Source organism: Xiphias gladius, chromosome 18 (assembly GCF_016859285.1).
Source record: "Xiphias gladius isolate SHS-SW01 ecotype Sanya breed wild chromosome 18, ASM1685928v1, whole genome shotgun sequence".
NCBI lineage: Eukaryota > Metazoa > Chordata > Actinopteri > Istiophoriformes > Xiphiidae > Xiphias > Xiphias gladius.
In genome coordinates this window covers 25,797,729-25,818,949 of record NC_053417.1, presented here as the reverse complement: position 1 = coordinate 25,818,949, position 21,221 = coordinate 25,797,729, and the positions used below count along the sequence as shown (strand labels likewise).

Here is a 21,221-nt window from a genome sequence, read left to right as displayed (position 1 = left end):
CGGTCCAGCGGTTCAGTCTATCCTCTGATATGCAAGTGAAACAGAGCAGGGAGGGGGGGGGCTGCAAAACGTTTATTTACGCTGGTTTTTCGGGAGCCGTGGCTGGTTTTTGAACATGGAATATAGAGAATTCCATTGTTCCCACTGAGGGAAGAAGCCGCCGTCCATTTTAATGCCCTAATGGAAATCTGCAGCATCTTCTAATGCTCGACTGGAAAAGAAGGGGGGGAAAAAAAAAAAAAAAAAAAAGCTGAACAAGACCACTTCATAGACTGACCCCGGTAGTCACGTGGACAAACTCTCCATTGCAGTAAAAGTTATATAAGGTAGCATCTGATGGGGTGAAGGGGGGTTGGGGGGGGGTGTTTATATTTGGGATTCATCTGTTTTAAGACTCAAACTTTTTCATTTCTACATGAAACTTCACCGGCTGCTTGTGCCGTGGAGGGAGGCGCGTGTCCACACCGAGCCTTTGCGGGCACCCGAGGTCACCGAGACCTTTGAACTCCAGACTAACAGGTCCCCGTCTTTGGATAAGACGCACCAGTGTCTTCCCCCTGTAACTGTGCTGATGCTGGTGATGATGATGATGATGATGATGATGATGATGTCTCTTGCAGTGTGCCCGGGGAGTTTCATTGCGAACTGTTTTGTGCGCCTGCAAATCCCACCGCTCCAGTGTTGGATGAACGATCCACGACTAAATCCTACATGTATGTCTGAGTCATTTTCCGCGCTGTCAAGTGTGTTAATAGCTTCGTGAGTTCATGGTGAATTGGGGAATTTGGTTTGTGTGTGTGTGTGTGTGTGTGGGGGGGGCTTATCTCTCGCCTGTTGAGGTTCCCTTCTAATCTCTAAATGGATGGCGAATGAAAACTTTGTGAGTAATGGGTTTTAGCAACGTAAACCATCCGGTGACATGGGGCAGGCCTCCCACGGGGTGAGAGCTTAAAGGGAGACGTTCCAACGCCGGGTTCAACTGCGTCCGTGCTTCATCCGGCCAGAAGAGCTAAGAGCGTATGGGTCCCTGCATCCGGTGCAGTGAACCGCCACCGTTTCGCACGCAGGAGCAAATGAACGCGTAAAGTTTACCCTCAGGATATTTGCTCAGGACGAGAAACAGGTTGTTGAGACTGTTTCAAGAGAAGATTGAAAAAGAAGCTTTTTTTTTTTTTTGAAACACCAAAAAGTTGCCCAGAAGAGGAAGCCGTAGAATGGGCCATCCAGGGGAGCCAAGTCAAACTGTCACCATGCCATGGCCTCCAGCGCCGTGCCGAGCTTAGTGCAGATTCCAAAATGGATTCAGCCAAAGCAATCCTCCTCCCCCACCAATCCAGCCGGGACATCAACCTTAAATCGAGCTTGAGAGAGTAGTTCGACGCTTTTGCACGACGGCACATTTTGACACGAACGTGCTTGATCGTGTCATCGCCGAGAGTCAGAGGACGAAGCTCCGGCCAGGGAACCGTGCAGCCTAGATCCGCACAACGAAGCAGGGGGGGGGGGCAGCCACCCCGACCTTGCCCAAGGGCGCCACCAGCGCCCCACGGATTGACACTTGATATCTTAGTTGAGGCGTTATGTCTTGTTTTCTGTTGATCACTGAGTTTCAGAGGTGCTCGGGCGCGGATTTTTTTCAAACCTCTGGACAGAGCCAGGCCAGGCTGTTGGCCCCCGTTTCCCTGGTCTTTATGCTGAGCGAAGCCGCAGCCTCGTATTTAAACCCACGGACACGAGAGCGGTGTCAGTCGTCTCAAAGAGAGTCGAGTAGGCGTATTTCCCCCAAGATGTCAAACTTTCCCTCTCCTTGGTATATGCACTATTCAGCAATTCGATACAATTCCAGTGAACATCAGGACAAGCCACAAAAAAAAAAAAAAAAAAGCCTGGTGTAAAACATCTTCACTGTTATTTTGCGTGCTAAGCATTCTGCATGGCCTCGGCGACTGATCCTGCGCTTACATCAGTCACATCAGAACCAAGGCCATTCCTAGGAAAATGCGTGTACTTGGGAGAGGGCCGGGGCGGTGGTGGGGGGGGGCTGGATTATCAGGGGATCCGTTCTGGACTGAGACATGGATTAGTTTTAGTGGGGGTGTCTGTGCTTAGACTGCTGGGCGAACAAGGTGACAGCACTGAGTCTGCAAACCGCAGCGGGCAGAGCCGGCGTTTTGGGGGTAGCCTTCCAGCAGCCGCGTCTTACCAGATGTAAATTCCTCCACTGTTACGGAACACTTATGCAACTCAAATCATGAATGAGAAAATGAATATGGCACACGCTTAAGAAAGGAAAACTGCCTCTGTGCAGACGGCCGAGTTTGTGCTTCCGTTTTTGGGTTGTTTTTTTTCTCGCTTTTTCTGAGAGAACCCAGTTTTTCCAGGTTCGTGCAGTATTTTCCATCACTGTAAAACAGCTCATTGAGGTAGAGTCGTCTGGGTTAGAGAGTTGCCCCGTTTGACTTTTCCAAGTATAACTTGTGATTGAGCTTTTAAATCCAGGCAGTGGAACTTTGATATGGAAACGGTACATTGTACGATGTCTCATGGAAATCTACCTAAGGACATTCAGGGGGCAAAGGCAAGCACGGACTTCTGCCTCCACGGAAGTCCTTCACTCTGCTCCCTTGTGTGCCAGCTACATTGTACTTTCTCCCCCTTTTTTTCCCCCCTTAACACAGATTACATTTTTTTTTAACCTCTTGGTGATATTTGCAGTAAAAACCATCCATCTAGTTATCTGCTTTCTACACCGGTTATTCCATCCAGGGCTGCAGGGGCCCTGTAGCCTGTCCCAGCATGCACTGGGTCCACTGCGGGGTACACCTGGACAGGTCCGTCACAACAAATCCATCATTTTATAAACAAAGGAATATAATTTTTTTAAAATCGGGGTTATTAGTTTAAGTAGTTAGACACGTTTGTGCACTTTCGTGCCGAGGGGTTAGGTGACAAGAGCTTAGCTTAGCTTAGCTTAGCTTAGCTTAGCTTAGCACAGGGACTGGCTGGGAACAGCTGGCCTGGGTCCGTCCAAAGCTAGCAAGATCATACCATACCGGTAGCTCTGTAGCTCACTAATTCACATGGTGTAGCTCGTCCCTCTAATCTGTAGAAAACCCCTTTTTTAAAAACCCATTCCGCCCGTCGCTGTTAAACTCGACAGACACCCGGGCTAGCCCTTTTTCGCCGCCTCCAGTCCCCGAGCTAGGCTAATTTAGCTGGCCGCCGGGTGTGTAGCCTCATCGCGCTGTGCACGGGGCACGGGAACGGCATCAGGTCGTCTCCAGGTCTGTTTTTAAGAAGTCAAAACTCCCACGAATGCGCAAATACGTTTCGTTTTAAAGGCTTTCGAGCTTCCACCCCACACCCGCCTAGGGTTGCTTGCTGTCGTGAGCTCTTAATGTCACAAATTGTGCTCTTCCGTGCGAAACTCGCACTCAGCTAAACGTTCCCTTTTTATCCGATGATGATGAATGTGGAAAAACTCCGCGTCGAACTCCGCACGTACGAAGCGAAGGTCAGGAACATCCAAGCGAAATAATAAACAACAAAAACCGAACCGTTGAGTGGCTGTTTCGGGGGATTTCGAGCACATGGTTCGGGGAACCCGCGGGCCGCCTTTTAATGCCGCGGCAGCCCTGATAAGAATTAGGATGCGTTTCATCGGCGAACGCGGTGGCTGCCGAGGCCGCGTACTTGGCGGGGTGTCGCTCCGGGCAGTGAGGAATCTTATTTGCTTCCCGCCACAGCTCGAGATCCCTGGAAAACACTTTGCTTCTCTCTCTCTTTATTCTTTTCCCGAATCGTGTGAATGAACTAGTATGTTCCGTCAACACGGAAACTACATACATCGGCGCTGGACACGCCGGGGCTCCTTGTGTAACGGGATTTCTGATCGATACTCGGATGCTTGTAGAGAGAATTCAAGTGTCTTAAATCCAGTGGAAAAGTGGTGGACTAGCTCATGGTTTTTTTTACCCCTTTTAAGCACAGCAGTATGAAATCCCGAGAAACACTGTCACCCCCTTCGTCAACACCATTTTCTGCCCAATTCTATCCTACAGTATTTCATCATTCCAGCCTCTCTCTTTATATATTCTCAACAAAATGCTGATTTAACATTTGGTAGCCTGTTTACCATTTTCAGCTGAGAGAAAAAAAAAAACTCCTCTCTCCCCCCTTACACCTCCCTTCGTAACGACAGTCGCCTTTCGGCGTCAACGGTCACGAGTAATCGCCCGTGGCACCAGTTAAAAATGTGTTTAAGCAAGTCGGTCTTAACGCGGGGGGGTTGGGGGGGCACATCTGCAGCTTGTCTTTAACGGTTGTGGGTGCCGAGACAAATCAAAGCACTCCAGGCCCACAGAGCTATGCAGTATGTGGTGCCAGAGGAGGGTGTGTGTGTGTGTGTGTTCGTGTTTTGCAATGTTTCTGTTAGGGGCCTGTCGCTGCCGACGTCCAGTGTTTACACAGAGCAGTAACAGTGTGTAGTAAACAATTCGTCTGCACCAGCTTGTTCATTATTTGTTGTCATTCCAACTCATCCATCCAAGCGTTTCTGTTATTTCCAAACACGCCGCTGCAACTAAGCAGACGAGTTCAATGTGGCGTGTAATCCCAGGGGGCGACGTGCAAACTGGAGTCGCCGCCACGCGGGTTCATTAGGCCTCGGGCCGATCAGATGCGACACGGAGGCATAGCTGACCCCGGGCCCGGACCGTGCAGGCCTCCTCGATGTGGTCCCCACGGCCTGAGGGGTTGGACGTGGATCCCGCAGGGTTCCATGCCATCATCCGTATCAACCGCTCCAGTCGCGACCCTGTGACAGTTTTGCGGTGTGTTCTGCGGCGCATTCGTGGTCGTCTTCGCTCTCTCTCTCTCTCTGCCTCTCAACTTGCACCGTTCCATTGGGAGCCTGGAAACGGACTCCTGTCCTGAAGTGCCACAATCAGCCTGGGTATGTTATTTAACAGCTGTGAGCTACCTCTTTTTCAAAGCCTGAAAACCCAAACCTTGTGAAACGCAAAGCCAATCTCAAAATTTACTTTGACTCCGATTGGTTTGTGAATTTTGGCGGTGAACCGGCTGGGGCTCCAGAGCCCCAAGAGAGGAGGAAAGACTACAAATGTCGAGGTTAGCCGGCAGCTCTGTTGATTCTGGAGTGGAATTTCAGTTTTCATGGGACGGATTAAGTTAAACTGGTTTCTGTTGATGGTATAACCTACGCATTTGGGCAGTGGAATAAGAGGAAAAAAAGTTGGACATACACTGTAGTTTTAATTTGAACATCCAGTACTGAGGTGCTTGACTGCATTTTTTTTTTTTAAAAAAAAAAAGGAAAAGATTTTATGACTGAGAATCTAGTCCAACTAAAACCATCTCTGGGCTGAAACGCTCTGTAAGCTCGAAGACTTTTACAACTTGTAACCCACACGGATAATGAACAGCGCCCCGTCGAAAACCTAGAACTCAAGCTAAGTGTGGACTTTTGGTTTCGAGGTAAAAGGAAGAAACTTTTTCCATGAGGCAGAAGTTTTAATGAAAAATCATTTAATGAAGAGTTTATTAATTTCCAGTGCTTTTATGTACGATTTTGTGCCGCACTACTTTGCCTCTTGGTTCCGGACTGTGCTCCCTGTCAAAAGTTTAAGGCTGTGGACAACCTGGAACGGAGGAGGACGTGACCACAGGCGGAGGAGGGGTTGAAAGCTCGAGCATCTGCAGGGCACCAGGGACTCCCTCCTCTGGTGACAGAGTGCCAAACATCCAGCCCCCTCAGTCTGCCCGTTTGTCCCGCGCAAGTCACACCTCATCAGAAACTGACGTGGAACACGACTGGAATAGCCATGATTGTTTTTGCATACAAACTGTGGATGTTGGTTTCAGTCCAAACTCGGTTTCCAAGTATGGGGAATGCCCTGGGATAAATAAAATATAACAGTTCATTACATCTATAAAAAAATATACATGTATTTTTCTGTTTTACTTATTATTCTTATCGCAGAATGTTTGCGGCCACATGGTGGGGTACTCTTGGCTTTCATTTCTTTGTGACTTAGTTTGGGGCCACAAAGTCATGTTAGGCCACATTAAGCTAAATCGGTTCCCCTTTTATAATTCACGAAAAGGTCATTAGGCCACATTATGCCCGACTATCACATTCTGAGGCTGTCTCACAACTCGCGTTCATGAACCCTCAAAACGGGTCCTTCAGACCTCAGCATAATCTCAGAATACCGGTCACGTGGGTATATTTTGATAATTGTGTTTCTCAAAGTCTGCCATCTTAAGGGATGTGTCTTGCGATATTTTATATTCTTCTTCTTGTCAACAAGGGCTATGAGGAGACCAAAACCGACCATGAGCTGGTACTACCAACACGTACTGCCTGTGTATTCTACGCCTCACATGGCTTATTCCTCTGTGCCATAGAGCTCAATTTTTGTCAAAAAAAAAAAAAAAAACTATTAAAAAAAACAAATGAGACACAGCATCACACTGGGCAACATTTCCTTCATTATGATAAACACGGGCATGATCAAAACACGTAAGTATTGAGAGACAGACTGACAAATTTGGTATTTCCTCGAGGTGTTGACAAGGAGAAAAATCTAAAATAATGCCAGGCTTATCTTTTAAGTTGTTTTGACAGGAAACCCTCACACGAAAAGGAAAGGAAAGGAAAGGAAAAAAAAAAACCCAAAAGACACAAGAAAAGAAAACATGAGATTTATTAATCATCATCACAACACTGACATCAACACAATTCTCCCTTCTTGTTCTGCTCATTTGAGTGCAATCAACACCATTAAATAGAACAGGTTAATAAATAAAAAAAAACAAACTAAAAAAACAGGTTATTTACAAGCAACCAAAGTATTTTAGCATCATTTATGTTTTGCAATGTTTTTTTACAACATAAAAATATAATAGTCAGTCATAGAAAACAAGATTCTGTGCAAACGACTTGCTGAATTCAGTAGTGATTAAAAGATTAGTTTAGCAAAACAGAGAAATGATTACTAATGGCACCCTGGACATTCTGTTTGACACAGTAAAATTCATCTAGTCACATGAGAAATGGTTTTTTTTTTAAAAACTAAAATAACTTTGAAATAAGTGAAAATGCAGTCATGTAGTCGCTAACTATTTACAGTATCTCCATCATCACACGACTAGTGAAATGAAATGTGAGGAGTGGATATATAGTAGTAACATACCGGGGGGGTTTCTTTTTCTGAATGTGCACTAGTAGTATTTATTGACAATATTCACATCATATTCGACTGCCTAGTGGTGATTTGTTCCCTTTAGTAGCAGTGAGAAGTGAGGGGGCCCTAGATTAGACAACATGAAAGGGGGCAGCTGGACACCGGTCACAGCGGTATTTTCAGTTATGGCTTTAGGTCACTGTTACAGTGAGTCATCATGCAATGCTGAAGCGTGGCTGGCGCTGGCGTGCCCGAGCGGCCACATGAGAGGCTGCACATTCCCCTGCGGACGCGCAGCCCGTCGGGAGCCCCGGCGGAAGGTTTGGCTGCAAATAACCGGCACTCCTCTGTGGCTGTTTTGACCGCGCTCCACAAACACTAACAACTCACGGTCCATACAAAGAGACGGAGACGGATTTAACATCAGACACCACAGGTCACGCTAAAATAAACAGCCACACCACCACCTCCGCCGTGTCGGGCTGTAGCATCGGGGTGACGCATAAACAAATACACAAACGTGCAGACGTGTGTTTAATGCAAAGTCTAGCCAGTAAACTTTTTTTTTTTTTCTTCTTACCGTGTAACTTTCAAAGTCCGTTTGGAATCACTGTTTAAGGAGAGTGTGAATCAAGTCCTGAGTGAGAATGCTGCGTCAATTTCGGTGTCTAATAATAAAAACTGGTCTATTTAAGACGGAACTAGAAATGACAGCAAATTAGCTTCCTGCCCAAATGACTCATCTACAAAATCGAGAAACAACCAACTTTTCCAGTAGCTTCTCCTCTTGCGAATTCTGACATTATTAAACAAACTACACCTGCATAACACCTGCGTAATTTCCTTATCTTATTTTGTATCTTAATTTATTACATACAGGCTATGGCCGCGTTGTTATATGACATAAGACATTTTTATGTGTACAATGCTGACAGGAGCGCTGACAGTTAGTAAGTCGTAGCTTGTCGAACTAACCCAACTCACAGCTTGCTGCAGCTGTGCTCAGAGAAATAAAAAAAAAAAGCAGCCCTCAGTTAGTCTTTGCATCAGACACATGTAGCAAGTAACACTGCTTTTTAACACAAGCTCCCCCTCTCCGTAAACAACCCAGGGACGACTTTCTGCGGTTCCCCCGTAAGCGAGGCCGGAGGCTCCTGTCGCTCTCTAAGAGGTCAGTTTGGAGTAGCTGGGCGGGGAGAAGCGTCTCCGCAGGTATTTGAGGATGTAGAGAGGCAGACAGCTCACTAGCGTGATGACCGTCACCTTCCACAGGAACGACACTGTGGTGATGAAGTATACATCTGGCACAGACAAAGAGTCACAGGTCAGAATGAGGGTGTGGGACACAGACATACATTTCTCACCATTGAACGAGATTCTTGTCTACATATCCGAGTTGGAATCACATCAGTCCGGTCTACTTTGAATGCAGGAGGCAGTTTCATACAGATTTCCTTTGAAAATGTCAGATTAAGTGTGTGGACTGCACATGCAGCAGAAGAATAGCCTATAAAAAAATCTATTCCAGTCTGTCTTCAAGAGAGGGAAGTGTCCAAAAAAGGGTACACTTGACCACATGCCAGTCATGGTCCTCAGTGGTCGAGATTGTAGGCCGAAAATGGAACTCCACACCCCACGTAAAGCTGAAAATAAAGGCTTGCGAAGCTCTCGGTTAGAGTATTGTATAAGACACAAGTCTTAAAATGGCACAACTAAAATTAGCTGCGTCTTTTTTTTTTTAGCCAGCTCAAGTGAATACATGCCCAATAGCCTGGCAACGAGCAGGCTGTAGTGGAGTAATATCAACACCAACAACCCTCCTCCGCTACAAAAGCCGTTTATGTTTCAGGTCTCTATTGGCTACGAATCTGTTCCTATCTAAGAATAAGCAGAAGACTATTTTCGTTGGTGGCGTTTTCTACTGGAGCCCACCTTTTCTGTGATAAACACGTGAGCCATGGCGGTCCACAGGGAACTAACGGGACTGTCGGCAATTCCTCCCCGAGACTACGGTATGCTTAAACCCCGTCCACACCGGGACAGTGTGTCCTCCAATTTACCACAGCCTACTGTACAGCAGAGGCATTACACGAATGAGCAGGTCCAACTTACTGCTGAATGCTGACGTACTATTTCAAGGTCGGTCAAACCACAGTAACAGAGAAATGAAGGCAGACTGCTTTTGTTTTCTCGTCTCTGCGAAATACTCCGCCACAGGCCCTGAGTCACCTTCTGTGTGAGTCAGACACGAGTCTACTTACGTGTGCTGGCGATCACTCACCTATGAACTCGTGCAGGAAGACGAGTGAGGCGACATAACAGGCCAAACTCAGGAGCTCGCCAACTATCATGAGCCAGTGCCACGTCTGAATGGTCAGGGCCACCATCAGCAGCTCAGTCAGGATGAGAGAGGTGAAGGAAATGGCAACGATGTGGACGAACTCTGACTCGAAGAGCAGCAGCGCCCCATACATGATGATGCTCCCTGTGGAGGAAAGAGAGGTTTGCAGATGTCGGTCGTAATCCACGCAATGATCTGGCGTTACAGTCGACGTTTAGTCTGAAAGAGTTTATATAGTGAAGCCACAGCAGTAAGCCGCACAGTGTACGGATGATTAAAGTGGCCTGCACGTTAGCTGCAGCTAGGTAACCAGCTGAAAAGGCTTGTGCTCACACACACACACACACACACACACACACACACACACACACACACACACACACACACACACACACACACACACACACACAGAGTCTGGACCGATCCACCTCTCTGGACATACATGCACAGGTCCATTTCACTATCACACGAGCACGACTGGAAATGTGGTGTGACAAAACTGGGAAATGTTGCCTGGGGAACATTGGAAGTGACCGATAATTAAATATGTGCGAAGCCCAAATTATGAAAACTATTAAAATAAATAGTAAATAATACATTTTATTAGTAAATAATAAAATGATCTGTTTAACAACTGAGTGAAAAAAGCAGTAGAGTAAAATGAACAATAATTTCTCTTTTTTTATCCAATTGATCTTAGGTGCATGTAATGTATAAAGTTATATTCCATTTTAATTATTCAACAAACTGTATTATTTATTGATGCACTTAGTTTGATTTTTTGACCTCTCTGAAAACTTTTTACAGCCTCTTTAGTGGTTTCATGCAGAACCTGATTCATTGTTTTGGGTTCAAAGATCTACAAGATCCCCCAAACAGGATCAGGATCAGGATCAGGATCTTCGCCTCAAACCAAGTTCTTCCATTTGCACATTTTTTTTTTCCCCCCACCACTTGATAACGACAGATCTGTTAAAAAACGTTTGACCTGTCACCGAAACAAACTTGTACCTGGAAGTACTTCGGCTACACAGAGCAGCCGTCTGGAAACCAGGCCCCATTACGTTGAACGACACCGTGACTTAAGATCAGCCATAAAACGTAACGTCCACGCAGCGACAGAAATAGAGCGAAGCTTTCGAGGCATAGCTTAGTACGCCCCTGCCAACGCTTTTTCACTGCAAAAGGGCCCATGTCGGAAATTTACCCTGGGTTTTTGACAAACAAAGTCCTAAGACATAAATAACTCTCTAGAAATTAAAAGTGTGGGGGCTGTTAAAGAGCTGTGTGTCAAGAAAGCGCAAGGTACCTTCTTATATCTTTGTCTGTCTGCCCAAGTTAAAAATCTGATCCTCATCTTGGTCTCTGATCCGATGCCTTGTACATCTACATATGACTAGCAGACTTCCCAAATGGCTGAGTCTGTGTCTGGAAAGGTATGACTCTGTGATTCAGCATGTTTGGACCGTATGTTGGCCTTGCAGCTCGTGTGTGTGTGTGTGTGTGTGTGTGTGTGTGTACTGGGATCATTTGTAAATTTTTAGGTTATGGGTATCTCTCTCTCTCTCTCTCTCTCCAACAGCTGTAGTTACTGACTGACTATCAGCAATTTGCATAAACTCTTCCTTACCTTGATAGATACTTATTAGGACCCATACTAGAAATGTCTTGAAAGATAGGGGTCGACCCTGGGGAAAGAAAACAGCAGAACCAGACATCACACTCACCATTTTTTCATATTTTTGGCTTCATTTTAACATTTTGGAGGAGAACACTGAGTACATACCTTCAAGAGATCTTTGTATAACTCTGGGTATAGCATGGCAACCTCTGACTTAACATCCTTGTCCAACACCAGGGAGAAGACAGGGAACATGGTGTAGATAGTGGAGTAGCTGAAACAGACAAAATCGCGTGTCCTCAGTGTGGGGAACATGCTCCAGAGAAAATGGCACACGGACAACTACTTTCACACATTTCATTGTCAGATTCATTAGAAATGCATCAGTCGAGTAGTAATTACTTTTCATATTTTCCCCTTCTAGCATTTCAACAGTGCCTTAACACAGAGGAAATGCCAAACAAATAAGGCAGCCAAATGCTCCCTTGATAAGTCATCGCCATTCAGAGTTTGTGTCTTACCCAATAATCAGAAATCCTTGGTACAGTGGCACTGAAGCAAAGAAGAAAACAGAGGAGAAAACCGCCTAGGGAGAAAAGAGGAACCAAGAAGGTTATTCATTCTTCTTTTCATATTAATACTCTGATGGCATTACAGATGGTAATGGAAGAAATCTGGGGCATCACTTTTCAAATGCCACTGGCAAGAAATAAGTCAATTTAAATCAGAGAAACAGGAAGAAATGGAAGATATTACATTATAACATTAACCTTCTATGGTAACACACAAATTAAAAAGGCAACCACACTCTGACTAATCAATTAGCTAAATCCCACATACGGAATGCAACAGCGCAATAATCCCCATTCTACCGAGAGGTACCGAAAACGTCCCTTCCGGCGTCTGTCCTCAACATATGGACGATGCCAGTATTGAGCAGTCAACTAGTCAGCCTACCATCCAGGCGGCCCCAGACCAGACAGGTCACAGCTGCGGCTGCGGTTGGTGTTAATGTGAGACATGTGGAGGAGGGCCTCCCTAAAACCCCAAAGTCCATGATGCAGTGAGTCATGGGCTGTCCCTCCAAGGTGGGGGTTGAGGTCGAACTGGGACATGGGAACCGGACTGGGGACGCTCAGAAGGGCACCACGGGCCCACTCCTCTGACTCACTGTGCAACACGCCCTTGCGTGACCTCCCCTGAAACTTCTCCCAGCCTCGCCCCAATCATTTCCTCCTCACATTTAGATCTAAGGTGTTGCGGAAAAACAGTATTATACACTTACTCTGGCTCGGAGTTTCAACGTGGAAAACCCAGCAAAAAGCCAAACTGACTTGCTAAATTCTCACCTTCAGGCGCAAAACGCTGTCCTTAAACACTGACTCGCTCACTCAGTCTTCAGCATACAGCCGCCTCATATTAGTTACAATGCTACTTACTAAACACACAGCTCACTGAATCAATACAAAATGTGTTTGCAAGCATTTCTCCCTATTTCACATTGTTAGCCTGGTGCACGGCAATGCAAACCAGCTTCGGTGAAAACATGCGTGTTAAATGTATGGCAGTAGCGGAAGAAAAAAAAAAAAAAAACCAGGAAAAATAATAGCAATCGCACTCTCCTTCCTTTCGATTACCGTCAGAAGTAGAGTAAATTGAGGTTTAATGTTCTATGCTTTACAGTACTACTGTAGCTTACTGTATTTTAGATGAAAAAAAACTCACAAGCGACTGAAACATCTAAGGTTTGATGTCTTGATTAAAAACAAACCCTGTTGTTGATACAGACCAGAAAAGGTAAACTGATCCAGTGAAGTAAAATCTGAATCAGCATTTCGCCCTGTATGAATGTAATGATCGACTGAAGTGTAAAGTCAGACTGTAGACTTCACTATCTACAGTATACTGACAGTTACAGCACATTAAAGCAATTAAATGACAGCTTTCGAAAGCAGTTTTTTACTTTACCCGTCAAATACTGACTTCTGCACTAATTGCTATTTGTGTGACAGCAGTACTTGCAATTTTAGAAAGCAACAATATTAAAAATTCACTTTTTCTGTTCTACTGCTCTGATAAACACGGTAGGTGATGTAGTACCTAACCTTACCTGGATGCTTTCATTTTATGTGCTATGTGGGACTTGGAGGCAAGGTTAAGGAGTGCGGAATTTTGAGCCCAGAGCTTTGGAAACTGGAACTCACTGTTGCGAAAACTGAGGCAAAGCGATTGTAAAATAGGAACAGGCTCAACATGGCTGATGAACACAAACCTAAATGGCGCCACGTTTTAGTTGTACTCTACCTGCATGGTGCTGATGCACAGGCTCCTGTGGATGACAAACTGGCTGAGGGCCGCCGACCTTTTGTAGCTGTTCCGACCATGGACCATGAGGAGACGGCCCAAATGTTTGAACTGAGTCACTGAGAAGTCGGCAGCCAAGGAGGCCTGCTTTCCTTCCTGTCAAACACACGGCACAGAGGGCAGTGAGGACATGCTACAAGAAGTCTTTGCTGACCTGAAAAGGAGGCCTTTGAGTGTTTACTGTAATATGAATATGAATATGTAACAGGAGACCCGCAGATATTAACAAATCCTGGGAACACTGATTATGCCATATTAATCCATAATAACAGGTTGGGCAGCAACTAATTGACCGCTTGATTATTAATCGTCTGGTCTGTAGAAAATATTAACAAACGCAGAGATGACATATTCAAATAGCTGGTTTAGTCTGACCAACAGTCCAAAAGCCAAAAAACATTCAATTTACTATCACGGAAGACAAACAGAAAACCAGCAAATATCCACGTTTAAGAACCCGGAACCAGAGAATTTTCAACACTTTTGCTTTAAAAAAAAAAAAAACGACAACACATTTCAATTTTTCAATTATCAATCAAAAAAAGGGGGAATTTTGCACTCTGAAGGATGTCTCAGAAATCTTTTTTAATTTTCTCCCTAATAAATAAATGAATGAATAAATAAATAAGAGAATTCTTAAAACAATCAAAAGTCAAAAAAGGGGCCTTTGGCCTCAAAATTCTGTTTATTTTCATTATTAAATAAATAAATAAATAAGATCTCTGAGTGTGTGAAAAAGCCTCTTTTTTTTTTTTTTTAAACTGTTGATAGTTTCACTTGCAGAACACACCCGACCAGCAACTGGAGCACAGCTGCTTTGAACCTAAATTATCCAAACCTATTGTGGATTTTTCTCTCAGTTGGCCGAGCATTGATTAATCAACTAATTGTTTCACCTTTAATCACCAGTAAAGTCCAATGTGTGGATGTGTCTCTGAGGGTGAATAGTCACCTCTGCCGTTTTTCATCATGGTGCTAGTATCTCTTTTATCTTCTGTTATATCATTTCATTTGTAAGGTGTAGTGAAAATACTTCAAACATGCAAACACGAAAAGATGTTCTTCTTGTGGCTGTGGTTCTCCTGTTTCCTCCTGCGTGCCATTATATTTGCAGGCTTTAAGGGTGAACCAGAAACTCTAAATTGCCTGCGCCGTTGAAGGTGAGTGTGAATGCGTTTGTCTACATGTGTGAAGCTTAAGCCTGGACTTGCTGCCGGTCCAGGGTGCAGCCCACCGTATACTGGTGGAGGCTCCAGTGCACGGCTCCAGCTTCCTCTTTAAGGGACAAATGCGAGAGCGGTATCGATTTTCTCAACTAAGTCTTGGCAAAAGAGCAAATAATAATGTTGAAAAATTCCTTTCAGTAATATTGCTGCAGACACATGTACTGTATGAGGTCCCTGTCTGAACAAACTAGCCTTCTTGACAGGAAACTTACAGAGAGAAGAATAAAAGGCGGGCTTATGAGAGACTTTTACTTTTACTTAAACACAAAAGCATCCTGTCATCTTTATTTCCTCTACTCAGACAATAGATCCTCATAAAGAGGAATCATCTGTGTGCACGTCCCTCTACATGAGAGAGATCTTGACAGGAAACACAAAGTGAAAATCTGTGAGAACGGGACGTCAGTGCTGGGCGATGAGATGGAGAGAGTCTTACTTTTCCCTCCACTCCCACGCCACAGTCGGCTTCCTGGATCATGCTGACATCGTTTCCTCCATCCCCTAAGAGAAAACAAAAGCCATGGAGGTGTCAGGATTCACATCAGTTACTTACCATTACAGACTGTGTGTGCATGTTGCATGAGACACTCCCTTAACTTGGCCTGATTAAGATATCAGAACTACAGCCAAGAACGATAAGATGTCTGGGGGAGATAAAGGAGATGAATGATATAGCTGAAATTCATGAAAAAAGCCATTACTAAAAATGTCTTGCCGATAACACCATGAAATCACATACAAAATCTTGAGCTGTGTTCCACTATCATGCATTACAAAACTCTGTGTGTGTAAAACAAGAAGCTCAATAACTGATTTAATTAGTTTTAAGCTACTGGTTTGTAGGAATCACTGCTGTCAACCAATCATCTCCCAGCCCTAGGTTTTATTGTTATTCCCTTTCAACAGAATCATATTGTGATAAGAAGATCATATCATGTTATTTTGTTAATACATTCTGTGGTTGTTAGCAGTGATTCCATCGTCAATTGTTACAGTGCACAGTAGCATTAATGCACATTTAAAGCAGCTGTGCTCGATTGTGGCATTTTATGAAGGCACGTACTGGGAGTGCAGGTGAGATGGGTAGAATAGAGGTTTTGGCTGAAACAGATCGATACGTTTTTGAGGAAGATGTGGAAAGGTACAGAAGTTGTTTAACGTTAAAAAACCCACAGGAAAAAAAAAAAAAAAAAAAGGAAAACAAAATTCAAGTTGACAGCTGTATAGACCGATTCCCCCGTATGAAAAAGCTGTTGAACTGTTTCTATTTTCTACTCACCTACAGCGCAGGTGAGTTTGCCTGTGCGCTCTTGCAGAAGCCGCACTATCTGAGCCTTCTGAGTGGGGGTACATCGGCAGCAAACCACAGCAGGACACTGACATGCAAGCTCCATAAACTCATACTCATAGTATTTCAGACAAACCTGCAAGAAACCCAGCAGAACAGACGGGTGAGCAACTTCGGCCACCAGATGTAACTGATCTCAGCCGTGGATCTTGAAAACCTCCACTCGACTTACAGTTTAACTCCTACTGCCTTTTAGAAAATGACTCTAACCACAGATACCACTTCCAGAGAAGCTTCAGTGGCAGCGATTTTATCACGCATCACACAGAAAACATGTCAGACTTTCATAAGGGGAGATAAGTCGCTGGAAGGTTAGAGAGACACACACACACACACACGCGCACCCAGGGTTTACCTCAAGCGAGTCCCCCGATATCACCAGAGCGCAGTCGTGTTTTCTTCTGAAAGCGTTGAGCTCCAGGTGGGCTTCCCCTCGTGTTGTCACCTATGGCAATAGCGACCACATTTATAAATGCACGCATATGCAAGCGTTCAACAAACAAAAAAAACAAAAAAAACCCCACTCAAAGGCAAAATTATCAAGGATGACAATCTGTCAGCCTTTGCACCCTGATTGTTATCAGACAGAAGAATGTCAACTCTTTTCACTCCAACTGCAGGGATGACAAATGTTTGGGCGACGGAATATCTGCCAGACAAATTATTTTGATAACTGATTAATCGCTTCAGTCATTTTCAGGCAAGAATCCCAGACACCTGCTGGTTCCAGCTTCTCAAATGTGACAATGTGCTGCTTTTTGTCACCCTATGTGATTGTGAACTGAATATCTCTTGGTTTTGGACTGTTGGACAAAACAAGACACCTGAATAAATGTCCCTGGGCTGTGGTAAATTACAACGAGCATTTTTCACTATTTTCTGACTTTCTACGGACCGAACGATTAATCAGTTACTTGAAAGAATAACTGGTACATTCAATCGAGAATGAAAATAAAGCAGCCCGATGTCATTCTAGCGTTGCTTTAATGGACCAACCGCACTTAAATTTTTAGCCCAACAAAAAAGAACAGAAAATTTTAATTCAAGCGTACTGTAACAGTAGCGTCTGGCCGTCTCCCCAATTCCCGTAACGAACTGGATCAGTTAATCTTATCGGCAGTACATGGGAAATGTCGGCAAAACCCCAAATCGATTTATTTAACTGTTAAGTACAGTGAGGTGTGGTCCACTGTCATGCATTGCATCAGAAAAAATTCTTTAATGTGTAAAACGAAAAAAACTTTAAACCACTAACTGTGAAACATTACTTCAACATCACTTCAAGTAACAGCATGCTGTAAAACAATATCTCAAAATAATCATATCATCAGGATTCTACCGAAAGTCACTAAGAAAATACGATTTTTATTTTTGCCCTCCTAGCTGGGCAATGCAACCAAAAGCGCGCTACTAAATATTTGTATCAAGGAATTGTATTAAATCATCTGTTGTATGCAGATATTCCTCCTGCGGGCACCCATAAGTGGAGGCTGTAGAAGCAGATAGTGAATGACAATATAATAATAACACCCAGCTGTATCAATATAAAATGTGTCTTTATAGAGGAAGTTATAATTGTTGACAAATGCATTAACAAACGCAACAAACCGACATTACATAAACATTATTAAATGTTTGTGTCGTGCTTATAAATGAGAAGAAAAGGTGGTACCGAAATCGCAAGTGGAATGGGAAACTGAGAAGTGGGAAAATATAAAATCAACCGAGGCTCCCAACAATTGTGTCAGGTTCAAATATAGATTTAAAAATTCTCCAAAAATGCAGCACTGACAAGGCATGGTGTTAATCTGTCAGCAAGAGGTATGCTCTGGTATGAATATCCTTCAACCGCTGACTATTCATACGTCAATCCAGATCAGGCCATTGGTGGCCACCAGGAAGCTAATCCAGATGTATGTGTTGCAGGCCCAGTCAGCACTCCCCCGTCCGCTGGGACAGAGGTTTTCAAGCCGTGCCAACCATTGTTATTCTCTTCCAGTAACTGCAGTTGTACGCAAGTTGTAACCTTCCTATATGGCAGGCGCTCCTTCTGCTCTGGCGCGGCTCCAGAGGGGAAGGCAGAAGGGGGACTATCAAAGCAGCGAGAGAGCCTGAAACCTGCAAAACAAATTAGGAAGTGAGCCCTCTGCACGTTCCCTCTGGGAGTGGTTCAGCTGGTTTCTCCTCTCTGGCCGAGCGAAGGCCTGTTTGTTCTCTTTGACAGTGGCTTGGATGCTTTTGCTGGTGGGAGGTGATTTATTCAGCTGTGGATGCTGGCTTGGGCTGCATGCGTAGTTGTGTGGGGCTGTATGACCACTAGCAAATGGACCTTGATCGCACAGAGGATGGATGCCCGTGGGTCGACCGAGTCAGGAAGCTGTCAGTGCTGTACTGAACTAGGATGAACCCTGTGGTACTAAAATCAACTATTCCCCACTTCATATACAAACAAGAGGAAGACGGGTCCTTGTCCTGCACTTACGGGTCTGAAGATATGGATGTCCTGGTTGCGGGTGATCAGATGGGCATTCTTGGCAGTGCACGTGGCTGTTTCGAGCTTGTCTCCCGTCAGCATCCAAACCTACACAGAAACCAGAGAACAACATTTAGCAAAGATGATTTACGGGTTTATCAGATGCACTGGTGTTTAAAGAGAAATTCCGCTCAAAGGTGTAAACAATTTTTTTTTTTTAAAGTGTGTGTGATTCAATAATGGCTCCGTTACATCAGTTAACAAAAGCTAAATTCCAGGGATCAAAGAGTCTTATCAGTGACGTGATCAAGCCACCCGTAACTGTCTGTAGCCGAGGTTTGTGGATTTATCTTACTTTATTGTAGTACTTGTGCTTCAAACAGGAGACAAACAGGAGTCGTCACAGAGATTGGTCTCACAGTATCCAAATTCTGTCTCAGACTGATTCTTAATGGAGTCATTTTGGATGTTGCTTATAGAAGCTTAAAGGAGGAATTTTAAATGGTCGATTCATCCAAAGTACCAAAAAAAAAAAAAAAGAGATTTCTTAGCTTTTTTTTTTTTTTTTTGCTTGGGTTTTGAGATACTCATCAAACAGATTTCTGCCTCCATTCAGGTTCAAGAGGGATGAACTGAATCGCAGCACTGAAAAATGACATTTAAAAAACTATTCAGTAGTGACATGACTTTCAAGGATGAATGCTCCACAGAACACAGTGTCAAAAAGGTTTCACTGGAACAGCAGAGTTAAAAGTGACACTTTTTCTGGAAAGATGCTATCGATTTTTTTAATTTTTATTTTTTTTAAATGCTGTGAGCAGCTGAATTGAAATTAATTCACCTCCGTTGTACTGGGGTGGAGGGAGAAATCTCAAGATACAGATATCTCAGAACCTGAGCAAATACACCTAAACCTATCTGCACCCCTAGATACCACTAGAGCTAAGTGAGCAAATCTGCTTTTTCTTATTTTGGGTGAACCAACACTTTTACTAATGAGTGTAGAGGACCATCAGCCCAACTTTTACCACAGTGACTAATCGGCTTTCTGGCTCTCTTGCACAAAACCAAATGCTTATTTCCATAAAACTGTGGCCAGATATTTTATATCAACCATCTGAAGTGTGCCAACCAACAGCCACTTAAAAATTTCCATATAATTAATTCAAATTCACTAGAGTCTTGGTTTTTATACTTAAATGAGGTCCTTGAATGAGGCAGTAGGTAGGTAGGTAGATAGATATGAAAAACATAGGTACTTGTCTTGTTTCCATGTTTTTTTTTTTTTAATTTGTTGTTACTGTGAGCTACGAGGCCATCTGCCAGACCTTGATGCCTGCATTGCGGAGGATCTCCAGGGTGGGCCTGACGTCGGTCTGGAGCTGGTCTTCCACTCCAGTGAGACACAGTAGCTCCATCTCCATCTCCAGACTCTCAATCACCGTGGCCACCTTCAGAGAGCGGTCATGGACGCTAAGCTTGGCCTGGACATAACGTGCCTGGGGAGCAGGGCAGGGATGGGAATATTTTGAGAGGGCTTGCAGATGAAATTAGCATAAATAAAGTACAATCATTGCAAGACCAAGGACAGGAAACAGCCAGGACTAAAAGAAGAAAATGTCAATATGGCCACCAGCTGTGGAAGACACGACAAACGCAGGGAGAAAAACTTAAAAAAAAAAAAAACAAACAAACAAAAACAGCAACAGGGTTGCATCACACAGTGTGCTTACATTAGCAGAATTTTGCAACCTACACAGAGATTAATCTGTGTACAGTATGAACACATGGCATTCAACACGCACTGAAACTCCCAAATAAAGATATTAAAGTTTTTATTTACACAGAAACTTCCAGATATTTACTTGCGGGCAGCCCTGAAAGCCACTATGCTTTAAAAAGCTACAAATACAGAACATACATGATCAACTGGTTAACGCCCATCTCCAGTGCTCCAGGGCAATTTGCGAGTGAGATAAAGCAAAAATCATCTGAGTGTGACTCATTCAGGAACACAAACTCTGTGTGTGACTCAGTTGGTGACTCACTCCTGCCCACCAGCTCTGCTCACACAATTATACACTTCAGTAATGGGCCTGGGGCTGAACCTGCTCAAACAATGAGTGGGGCCTGGGTGTGTGTGCGTGGGAGGGTGGGGTGTTGGGACTAGAGGGGGGGGGGGTCAGAGGTTAGTCCAATTACCCAAGAACACACTTTGACATTTGGAATTACTGAGCATGTCTGCATAAAATATCAGTCTGCACTGCTGGTCAGGACACAGATTTTGAATGTGATTTGTTTACAAGCTGTAAAGGCTTCACTAAACAAAAGCCAGAGGAAGTGAATGTATAAGCAAGACCGTCCTCTTCTACGTTAGAATGAATATGAGACACAGGCCCTCGGCTCAGCCTCAGCTCGCCGTGAGTTGATCTCATGAGAGAGCGCTCACCTCAAAATCTTGATACTGCTCCTCTGTCAGGGACTTCTTGGAGACCACGAGGACTCTCAGTCCTTCCCTCGCCATGTTTCCGCACTAGAAAAAACAGAGAGAAACATCTGGATTCAGAGGGTTACAAATTCTATTAGTCTATGAGTGATTTATGACAGGAATAAAAATCACTGTCGCCGCATCACGATTTG

General features: G+C 44.2%; 1 protein-coding gene across 1 annotated transcript in view; it reads right to left on the bottom strand.

Annotated features, from left to right (window-relative positions):
• Positions 1 to 6,710: 6,710 nt before the first annotated feature.
• LOC120803872 (probable phospholipid-transporting ATPase IIA) overlaps positions 6,711 to 21,221 on the bottom strand; it is a 33,043-nt gene continuing 18,532 nt past the window's right edge. The window contains exons 17-28 of the mRNA XM_040152856.1: positions 21,031 to 21,114; positions 19,910 to 20,080; positions 18,591 to 18,689; positions 16,464 to 16,553; positions 16,040 to 16,184; positions 15,197 to 15,261; positions 13,475 to 13,630; positions 11,692 to 11,756; positions 11,336 to 11,444; positions 11,180 to 11,237; positions 9,490 to 9,693; positions 6,711 to 8,509 (exon numbers count right to left, since the gene is read on the bottom strand). Coding sequence (XP_040008790.1) covers positions 8,373 to 8,509; positions 9,490 to 9,693; positions 11,180 to 11,237; positions 11,336 to 11,444; positions 11,692 to 11,756; positions 13,475 to 13,630; positions 15,197 to 15,261; positions 16,040 to 16,184; positions 16,464 to 16,553; positions 18,591 to 18,689; positions 19,910 to 20,080; positions 21,031 to 21,114 — 1,383 coding nt within the window. The 3' untranslated portion in view covers positions 6,711 to 8,372. The remainder of the gene's footprint in view (positions 8,510 to 9,489; positions 9,694 to 11,179; positions 11,238 to 11,335; positions 11,445 to 11,691; positions 11,757 to 13,474; positions 13,631 to 15,196; positions 15,262 to 16,039; positions 16,185 to 16,463; positions 16,554 to 18,590; positions 18,690 to 19,909; positions 20,081 to 21,030; positions 21,115 to 21,221) is intronic.